This window comes from Pyxicephalus adspersus, chromosome 1 (assembly GCF_032062135.1).
Source record: "Pyxicephalus adspersus chromosome 1, UCB_Pads_2.0, whole genome shotgun sequence".
Taxonomy (NCBI): Eukaryota; Metazoa; Chordata; class Amphibia; order Anura; family Pyxicephalidae; genus Pyxicephalus; species Pyxicephalus adspersus.
Window position 1 is genome coordinate 102762128 of NC_092858.1, and position 15543 is coordinate 102777670.

At 35.8% G+C, this 15543-nt stretch overlaps 1 protein-coding gene across 2 annotated transcripts; it reads left to right on the top strand.

Moving 5' to 3' along the window:
• The first annotated feature begins 9063 nt into the window (after positions 1-9063).
• On the top strand, positions 9064-15482 carry ZNF593OS (ZNF593 opposite strand). 2 transcript variants are annotated; one of them, XM_072421726.1, is made up of 3 exons: positions 9064-9206; positions 14087-14198; positions 14495-15482. In XM_072421726.1, exons 2-3 carry the CDS (start codon positions 14148-14150, stop codon positions 14648-14650), a joined length of 207 nt encoding a protein of 68 aa, XP_072277827.1. In that variant the 5' UTR covers positions 9064-9206; positions 14087-14147; the 3' UTR covers positions 14651-15482. The 2 variants fall into 2 exon arrangements, with proteins under 2 accessions (XP_072277827.1, XP_072277820.1); XM_072421719.1 differs by lacking the exon at positions 9064-9206 and adding an exon at positions 13612-13730.
• The last annotated feature ends 61 nt before the right edge of the window (positions 15483-15543 follow it).

Here is a 15543-nt window from a genome sequence, read left to right on the forward strand (position 1 = left end):
TTTCTGCATCTCTTTCTACTGGTGGGATCACCTTTCATTCACGGGGAGGAAGAACACCCTGGCCCCGCCCCTTCTCATCGCTCTGGGAGAAGTGTTACTTTCTGTCAGAGGTTGTCAGGCGGGTTGTGGAACACACACGGTCCTATGCAGACATATGTTCTATAAACGACACACTCTACATGACTGAATGCATGAAGTAAAACTACCAGTACTGGGCACAGTGCACAGCTACAAACTGGGCAGACATTTACAGCCATATGTGACTTGTGGAGATTCACTCAGGGTACCCCTGATAATATCTTGTTTACAGCTCACAATACATTCGTGGGTTTATAAGAATTCGTAAAAAGAGGGGGAAGGTGAGGTACTTCAAGTATTCAGCTGTTCTCTATGACAAAATCATTTTCAGTAATAATACTGAATTGAAATGATAGTGTCTAGAAAAGATATGCATTCCTTTACATTGGTGTTACAGAAGTTAAGACTTGCCCGTATACCAGGTGTCAGTAAGAGAAGACCCCTTTAGATTGGTAACCCTTGGGAGATATTTCTTATATTTGTGTTCTATAGCAAAATGATCTCCTCAGATATCTAGAAGATTGCCCTATATATGAGTTCAGGGGTGCCCACACTTTTTTAGCTTGCAAGCTACTTAAAATGACCAAGTCAAAATGATCAACGAACAATAAAAACTTGGACTTAATAACTCCTGTGCGCAGTAGAGTTTATTTTGAAAGGCAGGGCTCCATGATCTACTCGAGTTGCCTTTGCGATCTACCGGTAGATCGCGATCCACCTATTGGGCACCCCTGAGTTAGGTAATGCCCTTTATGTAAAGCAAGAAATTGCCAGTTGCTTCAAGTACCCCTAGGAACCTCTGGAGAAGCCCCTTGGGTTCTATAAAACCCGGCAACTCTAGTATTTGGGAGAACACCTATTTTTCCCTAAAATAAATTGGCACTAAGGAGAATTTTAGTGCAGATTTCTTCCAAAAATGATTCAATCATTTACCCTGTAAATAAGCCCTCATCCCATGAATAAATCTTGTGGGGTTTTTGTTTGGAAATTCTAAGCACCAATCAATCAGCTCTTGAGCTGCAATGGTTGGGTGTACTAGTCCTGGACAAATTATTATTGGAATAACGCATTAAAATAATTCAACAAAGTTGCAAAGGTATTCACAACCCATTTTCTGTGGACTCTTTTTTATCTTGATTACATCACATTTATCAACAGAAAAGAGAACACTAGACCCTGAATAACCCAGACACAAATGGGACAGATTTCATCTGAATATATATTTCTAAGGAGGTTGTAATCATTGACACTTTCTATGTGCAGACCTGCAGCAGCCCCTTAGAGAATGAATGGGGAGTTTAGTACTGCTCACCATTGCCTGCTGCCACCCTGCAGATGCTCGTCCCTTAAGAACCATCATTCCGGTGTGAGTGACTGAACAGCTGGCAAGGTGCTTGATCCTGAGGCAGGTCTGAACCTACCCTTAATATAGAACATTTGATAAAAATTTTAAAGTGGTGGTAATGTATGAGAGTACTTCAAGTCAAATTTGAATTTTCACATTACGTTTATGAAAATGTCCCACCATCTAAAAATACATAATATTCCTTGCTGATCCCCTCAAGAAGCTGAATGGCGCAAAGCGTCAGAATACGAGACATTACCATCAGTCTAAGTGTATTTGTACTTAGGGTTAGCCATGTCTAGTAACAAAGGTCCTGATTTCCAGTTTAATACTTTTGGGACTGGCCTACTTTTTCTGTTCACTTATATACTACCAAAGTCTTTTACTACCTTACAAAGTTTTATACTACCAAAGTTTTTTATGATGTGAAACATAATACACACAATATATGTTTATTTGCCAGAAAAACCCTGACTCTCCTTTCTTTCTTAATGTTTATATGAAAATAATATACCAAGTCAGTTTACTTTTATTTGTCATTTGTTCAAGTATATTACATTTACAGGTAGATTCTGTTTGAATGAAGATCTAATGTTCATCCGTTCAAATATGTGAAAAAAAATCTCTGGGTGTACTTACTTCTTCACATGACTGTATTTACTATAATATACTGACAGATTTGTTCTGCATGAATTCATTTAAAACCTAAAAATTAAATGCTTTATTAAGACATAGGCTGGTTATAAACAGTAATTTTCTCACTCATTTTCATGTGGAAGGCAAGGCACGTAATAAAGTGCCTGAAAGGTTTTCTCTGTTTTTTTAATAAACAAAACCTGAATATTTAATTATCTCTGCTTCACTGGTTTCCCTTCTGGCTGTGATTATGGGTGGAGATAATTTGAATAAACAGTGATACGGAGGGAGAGTTGCTACAAGAAAAGCATGTCTTTGAATAAAAATTTAGTTCACTTTGAGCACTACCGATGTACAGAACAGATGAATTGGGGGTCACAGATATTCATTATTCCACAAGTAAGTATTTAACCTACTTCAGTTTTCATTCAAGCTGACTTGATCTTTTCCTTTTTTTATTGAACAGAATGACCAAAATACTGACAATGTACCACTGGGGCCAGCATTGCACAGGTCTCAGCATAAGGACTTCTAGATATTATCCAAAAGAATTTCAGGGATCTATGTACATTCTAACAATTACAGATCTCTACGTGTCTGCCAATGAAGAATATATGAGCTGGCATCATTTAATAATGGGTATACATAGTACCAGAATTGATGGAACGGGTATGAATAGGCACTTATGTTTTCCATTTACTCAGCCATGTAGGGGAGAATGGGATTTTTACGGCATTTTCAGTTAATAAACTTAATGTATTCCATTGAAGGAAAATGTACAATTGCAACAAGGCTCTGTCATTGGTTGATGACAGCCAGTATATTCAATTACATTTATGGTCTTCTTTATGTTGGAAAATTGAGAGAATTTCAGGAGCCAAAATATTCATTTTGGAATCAATGTCTGCGGTAAATACTTGTCAATGACTTCATTACACAAAAAATATGCCAATTTTATTGCTATTATTATTCCTGTTGTTAAACAGTATTTATATAAAGCCAACATATTACGCAGCACTGTACATTGAATAGGGGTTGCAAAGGACAGACGGACACAGACAGTGACACAGGAGGAGGAGAAGACCCTACCCCAAAGAGCTTGCAATAGCCCTTGAACTACAATCCCATACGCACTACTCCAAAATTACCATCTCCAACAATAATAGCTTTTCTGCACCTGCCTGTCCCTTTACCTCCTGTGTCTGAAAGTATTATTACTCACAGCTCCTTATTCGCACCTAATTCTCCAAAACCTATAACCTTTCCCATCTTTCACAGCAGAACTATCAGGCTCAAAAAAAGCTGAGGCGTAGTTGAAGCCAAAACAATGTTCCTATGCTGATCGTCTGTACAAATCAATGTAGAAACAAAATTTATTAAAAAGTTATAACATTTTATAGATCAATTAAGAAGATAAATACTTAGGCTCTTCTTGGGCTAAGCTCTTTGTCACAATATTTACTCCTTTGACACGTCTCACACCCTCTGGTACTTAAAGCATAAATCATCAATCTGGTACTTAAAGTCATAAAGCATAATTAATGTGAGTGTTTCCAAATTAGTGACTGCACATGGCCTGCAACATTTGGAAGAGACTGAATATTGTATCCAAATTCAAGCTTTCCTGAAAGTTAAATCACCAACAAAAACACCATACATTTGGGGGTGGTTGTGCAAATCAAACAGGGTTGGCCGGTGCACAGTCCTAGTGCAGCTAATGCATTGGACTGTTACAGACACAAGGTTTAATGCAACGATCTTTTACACAAAATAGCTGGTCTTTATTTCACGCAGCCATGCTATTTAAAATATCACTGGAAAAAGAACAGTGAAATTATTAAATTAATAATTAGGAATCTTTATCATGGTGTGTTAGCTTTGTGTCCTCAGAATAAGGCCCTGATTTATTAAAGCTCTCCAAGGCTTGAGAGAATACACTTTCAGCAGTGAAGCTGGGCGATCCAGCAAACCTATAATTGATCTGGTCCAGGATTCAAAACATTTGCTAGCAAATAGCAAATGATTTTCAAAAATCCATTTCATGTTTTCTGTATCACCCAGCTTCACTTCTGAACGTGTATTCTCTTTAGCCTTGGAGAGCTTTCGTAAATCAAACCCAAAAGATCTAAACTCCCTAAACTTTGCCAAAAAGACCTGGGCAAAATTCAACAATTGCTGGGCAAAGTGGACAAATAGCATGGCAGACAGTCACCCTCAAGTCCTCTTACATTTGGGGACCCATGATTAATATCTACCACCTTCTCCACTTAATGTATGTCAACAATAAACAGAAAATATATGCACATATATACACATATACTTCATGTGCATTTAGGTGCTTTACACTCTTTAGTAAATAAACACTCCACTTCCTTGTTGTTCTTTCATTACTCCCACCACCTTCACCTTAGTAAATACACCAGTACAAAATCGGGTGACATAAAATGTTTACTTTGCAAATTATTACTGTGACAACTGTAATTTTACTAGTAAACCAACCATACATATTTAGGAATTTCCATGGAGCTCCATTTTAAAATGTAATTTCTCCTTTCACTGAAAGCTCAGAGATAGTGTAGCCAGCACTTTCACTGAATTTATTATAAGCAAGTATTAAACTTGCAAAAGGATTCAGCCTGAAGCTGATGATAGTTATATGTTTAGCATTGATGACCAGCCTTTTCATATTACTAATAGTAGCCTAATAGCTGGGTCTGGAAGGTAGTAGGAACATACAATATTTTCTAATGTTGAACAGAACACACTCCCATAGTCTGTATCAAAAAACAAAACTTGTACAAGTAGTTTATTTAGTAGTATTTTTTTTAACCATGACCATTCTGTGCTTTAGAAAACAGACCACTCTCTAACCACAGCACTGAGTTTTGGAGTAAGAACATCCTCTGTTCCCATACTGTTTTAGCTCAATATGTGGTCAGAAAGGGAAGTCAAGCAAAACTTCTGACTCTGTAGGAATGTCTGATAATATTTTTATTTTTTGAGAAATCAAAGAAGAATTCTGTGGACTAAGACCTAAATCAGTGGTGATCAAGCTACCTTAAATAGGTGTTCTCCTAATGGATCTTTGACAACAAAGAGCCACACCTAATATTTAGTGAATTTAATACTAAAGAAAGCTAAAAAATACAACTGACATGCAACAGGAGATGGTAAGAGCCTGAAGAATTGTTGCATGAGACAGTCAGAGACTGTTGATATGCAACAGGAGGTAGTCAAAGACTACAAATATGGTATTTGAGGATTATAGATAAATAATAGATTATAAATAATAAGGCACACTTCAGTGCTCTAACAACATATAACTTTATTTAGAAGAGCAAACAGAGGTAAGAATGGAACCACAGGTAAAAAAGGAAAAAAAAACTACAAATGCTTTTCATGTGTATTTAATAAAGAAAGTACCCACTTTCTGGACACTACATACAAAAGTGTATTAAACGTGTACTTCTAAATGTAGAAAAAAACATGCATCGAAAAATGTAAAAGTGTAAACCAGCACTTAAAGCTCTTCCATTTATTCAAGTTCTGTTCTGCACTGAAAACATGTTTGCAATCATTTTAATGTCAGGATATAAACAATTGTTTTCTTTTTAATATAGTAGTAACAAGCAATAAATGGAATAGTTGTTGTTTGACATTAGTTTGAGATGCTTCTAAACTTGAACTTTGGAATTCACTGCATTGGACCTGAATGTATTTACCCTCTTACCAAGCTGAATTGCAATGCCACAGAACTGTTTGAGAATGCAAAACATGCTTAAAAAAAACAAAAGCCCATTGATGCCGGATTAAGGAATCTGCACTCTTTTGCGTCTGGAGAAAAAGAAGTTTAAGCTCCGGATAATGAAGGGATTCTTCACTGTAAGGTATGTGAAAATGTGGAATCGGCTCCCTCAGGAAGTAGTTTTAACGACTACTATAAATTGCTTTAAGAAAAAGCTGGATGTTTTTCCAGAAGCACAGAATTTAACTGGGTATTAAGGCTTTAAAGTAAAAATAACAGTGACTGATGATCCAGGGAACATCCAATTGCCTTATACAATCAGGTAGGAATTTTTTTTTCCCTGTTGAAGCAAATTGTTTCAGGGTTTTTTTGCCTTCCTCTGGACCAACTATGTCTTATAGGGTTTTATATCTGGGATATGTTTATTTCCCTAGTGGTTGAACTTGATGGACTTATGTCTTTTTCAACCTAACCTACTATGTAACTATGTAACTATGACCATTACTAGCCTTTTTTGGTCAAACATCCTTATTATGCTACTGTATACTAAAAAAAACATGCACTAATTAATGTGACATCATAAATCCAGCTGCTTTTGCTTCTTATGACCTGTTGGGACATCAACAGCCACAATTTTCTTCTTATCAGTTTACTCCAACCAATAACAAGTATGGAAAGGAGGACACAAGATGTTCACAAGGAAACATACATCCACAAAACATGTACTCAGTATTCCATGTTTTTTTTTGTTGCAGTTTTCTAAGAAGATTAACTCCTAGGTAGCTCTCTAGTGACAGCACTAGAAGGCCCTGCTATTCCTGCTAAACAACTGACCTTAACCCCTTCTTAACCTTGTTGGTTTATTCATGTGCCCCCCCTTCTGTAGGTCAATACTTACCTCCTCCAAGTAGAAGGTGGGCTGGAGACCACTGTTAAAATGTAACTGTGCAGACTACTCCTATAGAACAATGTTAGAACTGAATGTTGCTCCTGCAGTATGTTGTATGCTATACATCCAAGTCAATAGGACAGTGCACAAGCACGTTTACCCCAGCACTAAATTTTGCTATTGGCTCCAGCATCCTGGTAACACCAACAAACCTAAACCGGTTAGAGCAAGCATTCATTACTGGTTATTAAATGTGGTCTTTAGGACAGTTGTCTATCTGCCACAAGGTTGCAGGAGCATACAGAACTGCTTAATGCATGGTGATCTAAACACCAAGACTTACACCAACACCTGGCTCACACCAAAAGGAGAGTTAGACATTCCACAAACCTGGCTGTCCTAAATATACAACTGATGTCAACTGAATTGTATTGTGCAAATGCAAACAAATGTATTTTGTATGAATTCTGCATATTAATAGGTTATCATGGATATTCAGACTGCATCATATTAGCTCCAGTAACATGGTCATGTTGGCATACTTATTAAGAGTGAATGCATGAATACAGCACCCATGGTGTTGCGTTGTCTCTATTTGTTGAAGCCCCACGTAGACAATTCAATATACCCATGTACTTTGCCTGTAACCCTTGGCATGTTTTAATGCATGTGACATGTGCTAATACTAAACACCAAGATGTGTTAAATGACACTCAAAGTATGACATCTACAATTAGGTTACCATAATTTAGCTAGATTCCAGTCATCACCTTGCAGACATACATTATGCAAAAGGAAAATCCCTTACATGTGCATGTTAGTGTATTACTGCATAAAATATGCGTTCTGCAGAAAAAGCCACCACAACATAAATTATATTATAAAGTATGTGTGTTCTGACTGTGTATGTCCTCTTTTCAACGTGTGCACGGTGTTAGATGTCTGTTGTATGACGTTTTGCTGTGCTGTGTCTGCTCTGACTGTACTTATTTGTTTTGACTGCCTGTGTACCCTTACTGCTCTGTTTGTGTGTGCCCTATTAACTCTGTAAATGTGCTCTGTGTGCCTGCTTTTACTGCATGCTTACCCTGCCTGATTAAGTGTCTTGAATGCAAGTCTGTGCTGTGTTCATGTGTGTTCTGTGTTAATGCTTGCTCTATGTTCACGCTGACAATGTGTGCATGCCCTAGTTGTCTGTGTCTGCTCTAACTGTGTATGTTATTTCAATATTTATACATGCTCTAAGTGTATTGTGTGTGTGTCTGCACATCTGCTTTAACTGTGTGTACTGCCTTTTCATGATCTGACTTTATGCATCTACTCTTTTTGTGTGTTGTAAAGTGAGTGTGTTCCATTTGTGTCTTCCCTGACAGTGTGCTGTAGGTGGAGGATGATCTGCTACCTACAAGCTAACAGATAATATACCCCTGGAAAAGAAAAGTTGGGTGGGCATTGAAATGCATCAGAGTAAGGTGGAAAGCAGTATTACATAAGTCATGAGAAGTCTTCAGTACTGCTAACAAGCATCAGGGAGGGCTTTCCTGCAAAGAAGAGCTGCAAAAGGGAATTTAAATAAATAAAATAATGATTTTTATTAATATTAATGACATTTCGGACTGACTGTTCAGCTGATGTGTCCATTTACTCATCAGTCTATACAGGGGCACTACCATCTATACCACTATAATCGGAAGAACCAGACTGTCTTTTATCATACCAAAAACTAGTAATTAGACAAATTATCACAAGCCTACAATCATCCTTAAATCATATCATTGTATGATCCATTGTATTATGTAGCACTATCTGAAAAGTATGCCTAAACTAAAATGTCACTATGTTGTTAACTGAAAATTAGTTGTCACCAGGTAGGCCCTACATGTGAACACTCCAAATCTCTTGAAATTCCAAACCCAGAAAATTTCACAACTGCATTAAGGAATAATAATAACAATATATAAAAAAGTATTTTTACTGTTTTGGGTGAAAATACACTTTAACTGATTTTTATAGAATTTGTCACCATTCGTAATACATACTGTTTATGTTACTTTTACATGGATGTAAACAAATGACACAAACAGCACTGCTTTATTGCTACACCTTTATAAATCAAAACCTAACAGCCATCCTGAAATTCAAGGTTCAGGGTCAAATAGTTGCAGAAACAAGTCGCCAGTTACATGTGCAGCCATAAATGTTTTTATGACCTTGAAAGAGCACCTGTCTTCCTATAGTTACCCAGCTATATATATTTATATACACATACTCCTCCCTTTGCATTCCAAGGTTGGAAGTCTGCTAAGAGAAGGGTTTGCACTGAGCTGTCACACACTGATATAAAAGTGTTTCAACACAGCTCTGTGTATACACTCAGACCTGTAATCTCACAGCCCTAAATACCCCCAAGCCACACTGCAACATACAAGCAATACATTCACAACTTCCCAGTGCTTTCTCCAAGCAGCTGGTGTTCTCCAAGCAGCTGGTATTCTCTTGTCCTCTGGATCAGGGTGAGTGGGCAAACAAGCCAAATTTTGCAATACTGTATGACAATATTTCAATCAATACAAAATTATGAGCTTGTATCATTCACTTTTTCCTCTCATATGCTTCCTGTTTTACAGATGATAACCTCAGACTTTGTTCTCTATCATCAACCTGTAATGATAAAACATTGGCATAGTTAGTGATTTACTAGATCTAAGTTTAGAAGTGAAAATCACATGACTTGAACTTCACATTACACAACTACTGCTATACTCACTTCCTACTTTGGATCCTGTGTCCTCTGCAAACTGACATTTTGTTAATACTGTTATATTATTATAATTATCAAAACATTCTTGCAATAATTACAAAGCTGAACTGATTTTCAGAAAATTGTGTTTGGCTTTGTTTTGAAATACTTTAAAAAGTATTAGTTGCTTAGATAAACATTGCTTATGATTTAATATATATGATTTTATACATCTTCTTTTCGTCTTTATCTAAGGATTTGTACGATATATATACTAAATGAAAATGTGATCATATCCCTATTTCTAATTTATTTTGTATATAATTGCACTGTTACATTTTTTTATTGTGTCAATACCAAGTTGTATCATTTATGCTCTTCAGTTGAAGAAATTCATTTTTGGTAATGAGTTTAATAATAATTAATAAAAACTACAATTATATAATACAATTCTGGAATGAATTGATCGGCACACATACAGTGACTGGTTGTCATTAAATGTATTTTAAAATATTGCCAGTGTCATTACCTGATTTTTTATTATCCCCTTGCAATCCATAAAAAATCTTCATTAAATTAGATAATAAAGTCAAGCTGATCATATACATTACATACACACAATGTACTATGTTTGGGTTTAAAGTAATAAAATGTTAAATATATTATTATTAAAATGCAAGAACAGATGAATAAAGATGATTGTATTTCAGTTTCTCCGGATAATATTAGGAGATCAAGTACACAACTAATGGTAAATCAGCCTTTTTTAAGATACGCCATTGATGGTGTTTACAAACAATGTAATTTGATGATAGGGTTTTGTGCTCAATATTACAATGAGATGCTGTAAAATGTTACTGAAATGTTACCATTAGGCTTGTTTTACCTTGCAAAATGAAATAATTCTTTTGAAACAGAAAGATGAGATTGTAAGGTTTGTCAGATTGTCAGAGGGGCAGTAGGCTTGGAAGTACAATGACTGCATCCTTACACACGTCAGCCATGTAGCATCTCACCTGTGGTCACCTATAGGGCAGTAGTAAGCAGTTCAGCACCACTTGCTGCCCCGCTGCAGTAAAAACCTCTGGTTCATTAAGGACCGGCACAGAGGTTGGGGCAGCTGAGTGTCCCCACCGCTCATCTTAGCCTAATGTTGGACATCTATACCATATTATGAATCTCATATTATGAACTCTAGATTACCCAATAGAGTGAGGGCCTACTTACCAGTAGACGATCTAATTAATTTATATCCAGCCAGTAAAGTGCTGTTACTGCATAGTTAGTAAAGTTAATATAGTAATACATTTTTAAATGGAGATTGTAAATTTACATTGTAATGTTAATAAAAAATGCTAATCCTCATAAACATCAACACTTTCGATTTCTACTACATTTACAATACTTGAACGTAGTCGATTTCTAAATCAGGTTATATGATTTGTGGCTAGTTCAAGAATGAGATTATGAGCATTTACAGCCTTTGATAAATTGTACAATTCTGACATGTTTCAAGTACTGAATGATGGTGGTAAGGTGGTATTTGTTTAGGCTTACAGAAGAAATAAGCAAGGAGGACCTATTAGGTTTGAGGATTAGCATTTATGAACCACAAAATCTGACTAAACAGAAAAATATTGTCAGGCAGAACATATTTTAAAGATAAATTTAGCTTTTGGCTAATGTTTTGCATTCAAGAGTTATGGGACAGTCCTGACAAACACGATGCCACAGTGTTTTGCAAGATGACATGATGTTGTTTTCCATGGTTTACACTTCATGACATCATGAAACAAGAATATTTTTGTTGTGGCTTTAAATACAACCACTATATACAGTATGCATCAGGTATAGAAAAAATGGAAGGTCAGTATACAGGTCTCTTAATGACAATGAGTGTCAGCAAAGTGTTTGGAAGTGTTTAAAGGTGGTGCAGATGCAATCTGGTTTGTCAGAAGCATTTTACAGCATCCTTTGTCTGCACCACTTCTATAGACTGGAAAGCCTTCTAAATGAATAAGCAAGCAGTTGGTAACAGTTGTAAAGCAGGTGAAAGCATTTAGAGAAACAGTAGATGACCCATAATCCTTTGTAACATGTAGTAACAGAACCACAACTACACCAAAACAGCTTACTAGAGCATAGCGTATCAATTTTTGGCTTACTAGCTAAAGTATAAATATATATATATTCATATATATATATATATATATATATATATATATATATATATATGTGTGTGTGCATGAGCTTTGCGCAACCTTTTTCTTCCAGGATCCTAATCCTCAGAAGCCATTAATTGTTGGATTTCTCATAAATATACCACTGTCTACACCCTATTACTTCACACTGTGCATAATATTTATTCTTAAAGACATTGAGGTTTGAAGACATTGGGGTTTGTTGGGATTCCTCAACTAAATTGACAATTTTTGAGCCCATTTGCCTTCATTCCCCCTTAATTCCCAAGCTTATCCTTATCATAAATTTAGAGGTTCAGAGCAATCATTTGCTTAATCCATATGTGCATTCATATGTTGCTTATAGGGAATGAGAGCTCCAGTTTGGTACTTCGGCAGATGACCCACATATGGTCTCACATATCTATTTGCTTGATAAATGTTATTACCCTGGAATCAGCTTTTAAGGTACTTACAAGAAGGTAAATGAAATCCTCTCAGTGTTCACATACACACCTTAATTACTCTTTGTTTTACTCTTTGACTTTTAGAAAATGTCTGACCCCAGGGTATACAAATTATACCTGGTAGTCTTGCCCATTTATTACTAGAGTTTGGACAAGGATTTTTAAAATGCTCCAAGCTGTGACTAGCACTTTTACATTTAAAACCTTCTTTTCTTGACAAATATCAATTTAAGGCCTGCAGCTTCATATTATTGGCTGTGAAGTAGACTAACACCCAAGCCTGGCAAAACCAAGAAATTATTTACCAAGGTTCCTCAAGGGGTACGCTTTTTTTTATAAATGTGAAGCTAACTAGTATCCTCGCTGACACATATCCAGATTTTCTGCAGGTTTGATAACCTTGAATCCAGTATTCATTCCCAACCTTATCTGCTGTATCACTCTCACTTTAATACCAATGCTTATTTTTGAAAGCTTGGACACCCGATCATTCTTTTTCCTCTTCCCTTTTCATCATTTATCTTTTTCTCCCTCCTTTCTTTTTTTTCTCCAAATTCCTGATATTTCCCTTTTCTGTTTCATAGCATGAGGTTTTCCTTCTCATTCCTTCTCATGGGGCCTTCTCAAGTCAATTTTAGTTGAATGTGGCCCTAGATAGTTGTGTGTGATATTACTTTTTTGCATTAAGTATTTATCTGTGTAATATTGTTGGTTCATACCTCATATAATATCTGATTTATAAAAATTCCATTGAAACATATAATTTATGCATTAAATCTAACATTTGGTAGCAATGTTTTTAAATGTCAGTTTTTTTTTTACCTAACTAGGTTTTGTATGTTTGGGTTGAAATTACAGGTATGCCTTTCCCTCTAAGTACAATTTAATTACTTTGGATTGCCCTTGGCCATAAATGTCTAGTTTAATTAACACATTTTTATTTTATTTCACCAACATTTATTTTCAGAGCTAGGAGTACCTTGAGGGAAATTCCTAAACACAAGTCAGGTTTTACTAGTTTTCCTAAAGGTGTCTTCTAAACTATCTATTGGCTACATGACTGCTTCAGCACTTCATACAGTTATCTTAAGCCTGTGACTAGAACATTTTAAATGTGTTTTTAATCTAAATGTAAACCTGTAACTGAGTTAAGTTTTGAGATATCATGGTGGTCCTGCTGTATTTGTGGTCCATCTCCTATCGATGGCACTGTGTGCTGGGAAGGTTCCTGTTTTTGTCAAGTTTGCATGGGTTTTCTTTCCAAACTTGATATATAACTTGAAATATTGATTTCTAGTGAAATGTAAACATTGGGGGTTTAGGGAGGCATTATCACATTCACATATAGAAGCATTATGTTAACTAATTCTGAGGTATTAATGTTGTTGGTAAATAATATGTCCTTTATCTTTTATCTTCTCTGATCTGTTTTACCCAGATTCACTTCTGTCCCCGCTCTCCCCTCTGGCGGTGTTTTAAAACCCATTGGTCTGATCTATTCTGACAGCTGTTCTTTTTGGGAGGGGCCATGCTGAACTTGTTATAATGATGGGAGGCTAAAAGCAGTAGATAAACACTGCAAGGCTACATATCTCGACATTTTGCTTTTGTAGCCATAAAGCAGAGGCGGCACCTGGCTCCATATAAAAGGTGAAATTGGGATATATTCATTTTTTGGCTGATAAAGCGGAATATAATGATTTCTTTATGGGATTTAAAAAAGGCTTGGTCAAAGCATGAGAAGAAAAAAAAACAATAGGACAGCTTGGATAATGGTGGACAAGTAGTACTGAGAAGCAATGATAAAAATACAGCGATTTTCAAACAGTTGCAGCTATCAATGGGAAGCAATGGAAGGACTAGAAAAGTAGTACTTATTTGTTTATAGTCTTATGAGATAATTCACTTTGTTTGTGCTAAATATCAATGTTTACCCATGGAAGGCACTGATTGAACATGTTTACAGAAAAATACTTTTGTTTGTAAAATGATATATTCTTCCACAGCTTACATAACCCTACCATCTGTGTTTGGGCTGAAAATCGATTGTATCAGGCTGTATGCACAATGATTATCCGCCTAGGACGGCTCACACCTGGATATTTCCGTTTACTGCAGGTACACTTGTACGTGTATTACCTATACATGCAGAGTTTGGTTTTATCACTATTGAGTGTGTTTGTTTTTAATGTAACAGCCTTTATTCTGGGTCTCATACACAGGAACACATTCAATAAGATTTCACATTGACATAAAAAATGGAATTGTTGTGTCATCTACATATGATTAATGCATTCAGGATGAATGTGTGTCCTTAAGTTGTATCACACATGTAAGCACAGCTATGTGAATATATTTATTAAGCAAACAATGTAATCTAGGTCTTAACAGGTCTGCATCCTTTTTAATTACAGCTACAGGTATCTGGAGAAGTGGCATCAGAGCCCAAAGACAGATTAGTAAATCATTTGGCATTTCTTCTTGCTCTCATGGGTCTTGGACTATCCTACTACAGTGTCCGCCAAATGATGCAAGAGTCCAGCATTCACTCTTCACAAGGACATAGATGAGAGCGTTGCAAGGCAGGGAGAGGACAGTACTGGATGCTATCAAAGGCAGACAGGTCAATAATGTATGTATGTATGTATGTATGTATGTATGTAAAGAATAGATCAATTTAAATCTTCCTACATCTAATAGGGGAAGTGCAACATAAACATAGTAATGTGCCTGAAAGAATGTATTGGGAGGACAACGAATGTATAAGAGCTAAAATCACGTAGCATTCATTGTTACAGATGGTAAAGCATGATAGCCCAGAACAAACAGATGTCTTATTTTCATAATGGAATAATCCTGGTGTTTTTATAATTCAGAAAAGTATACATCATTTAGGAAGCTAATATAATGTAAGTTGCTGGACAATAAACTGGATGAATAATTTATGCATACAAAATGTAAGTTACATAAGTGACCTGATATCAGTAAATGATACTGTGTATGATCTGAAATAGCAAAAAAGGTAAATGGATATAGCCATTTAATGTAAACATAATTTACTGTGCAAAAGATGGCTTACTAAATGTATTATGTGAATACACACAAGCACTTTATGTTCCTATTAATATTTTATCCTCATAACCATAATCCCCAAGCTTGACAAAGAGCTAGAGACCTCATACTCAGTTGTCAACATATGTTGTATTCCCTCTTTTTTTCTATTAACAGCTTCAGTTATAGCAAAGTAAAAATTAGACTTTCATGTTCGCTTTTCATTTGTCTCTAATATATGATGTATTAATTTTATACAAATGGGTGATATTGGAAAAATGTACTATTTGAATCATCGGTCTTCTGTTTACACTCGTTTTAAATTGTGTGACAATAAATAGTTGTACAACATTAACTTGTATATGTTAGTTTGTGAATAGTTACTCTATGTATACACACCATAAAATGTGAA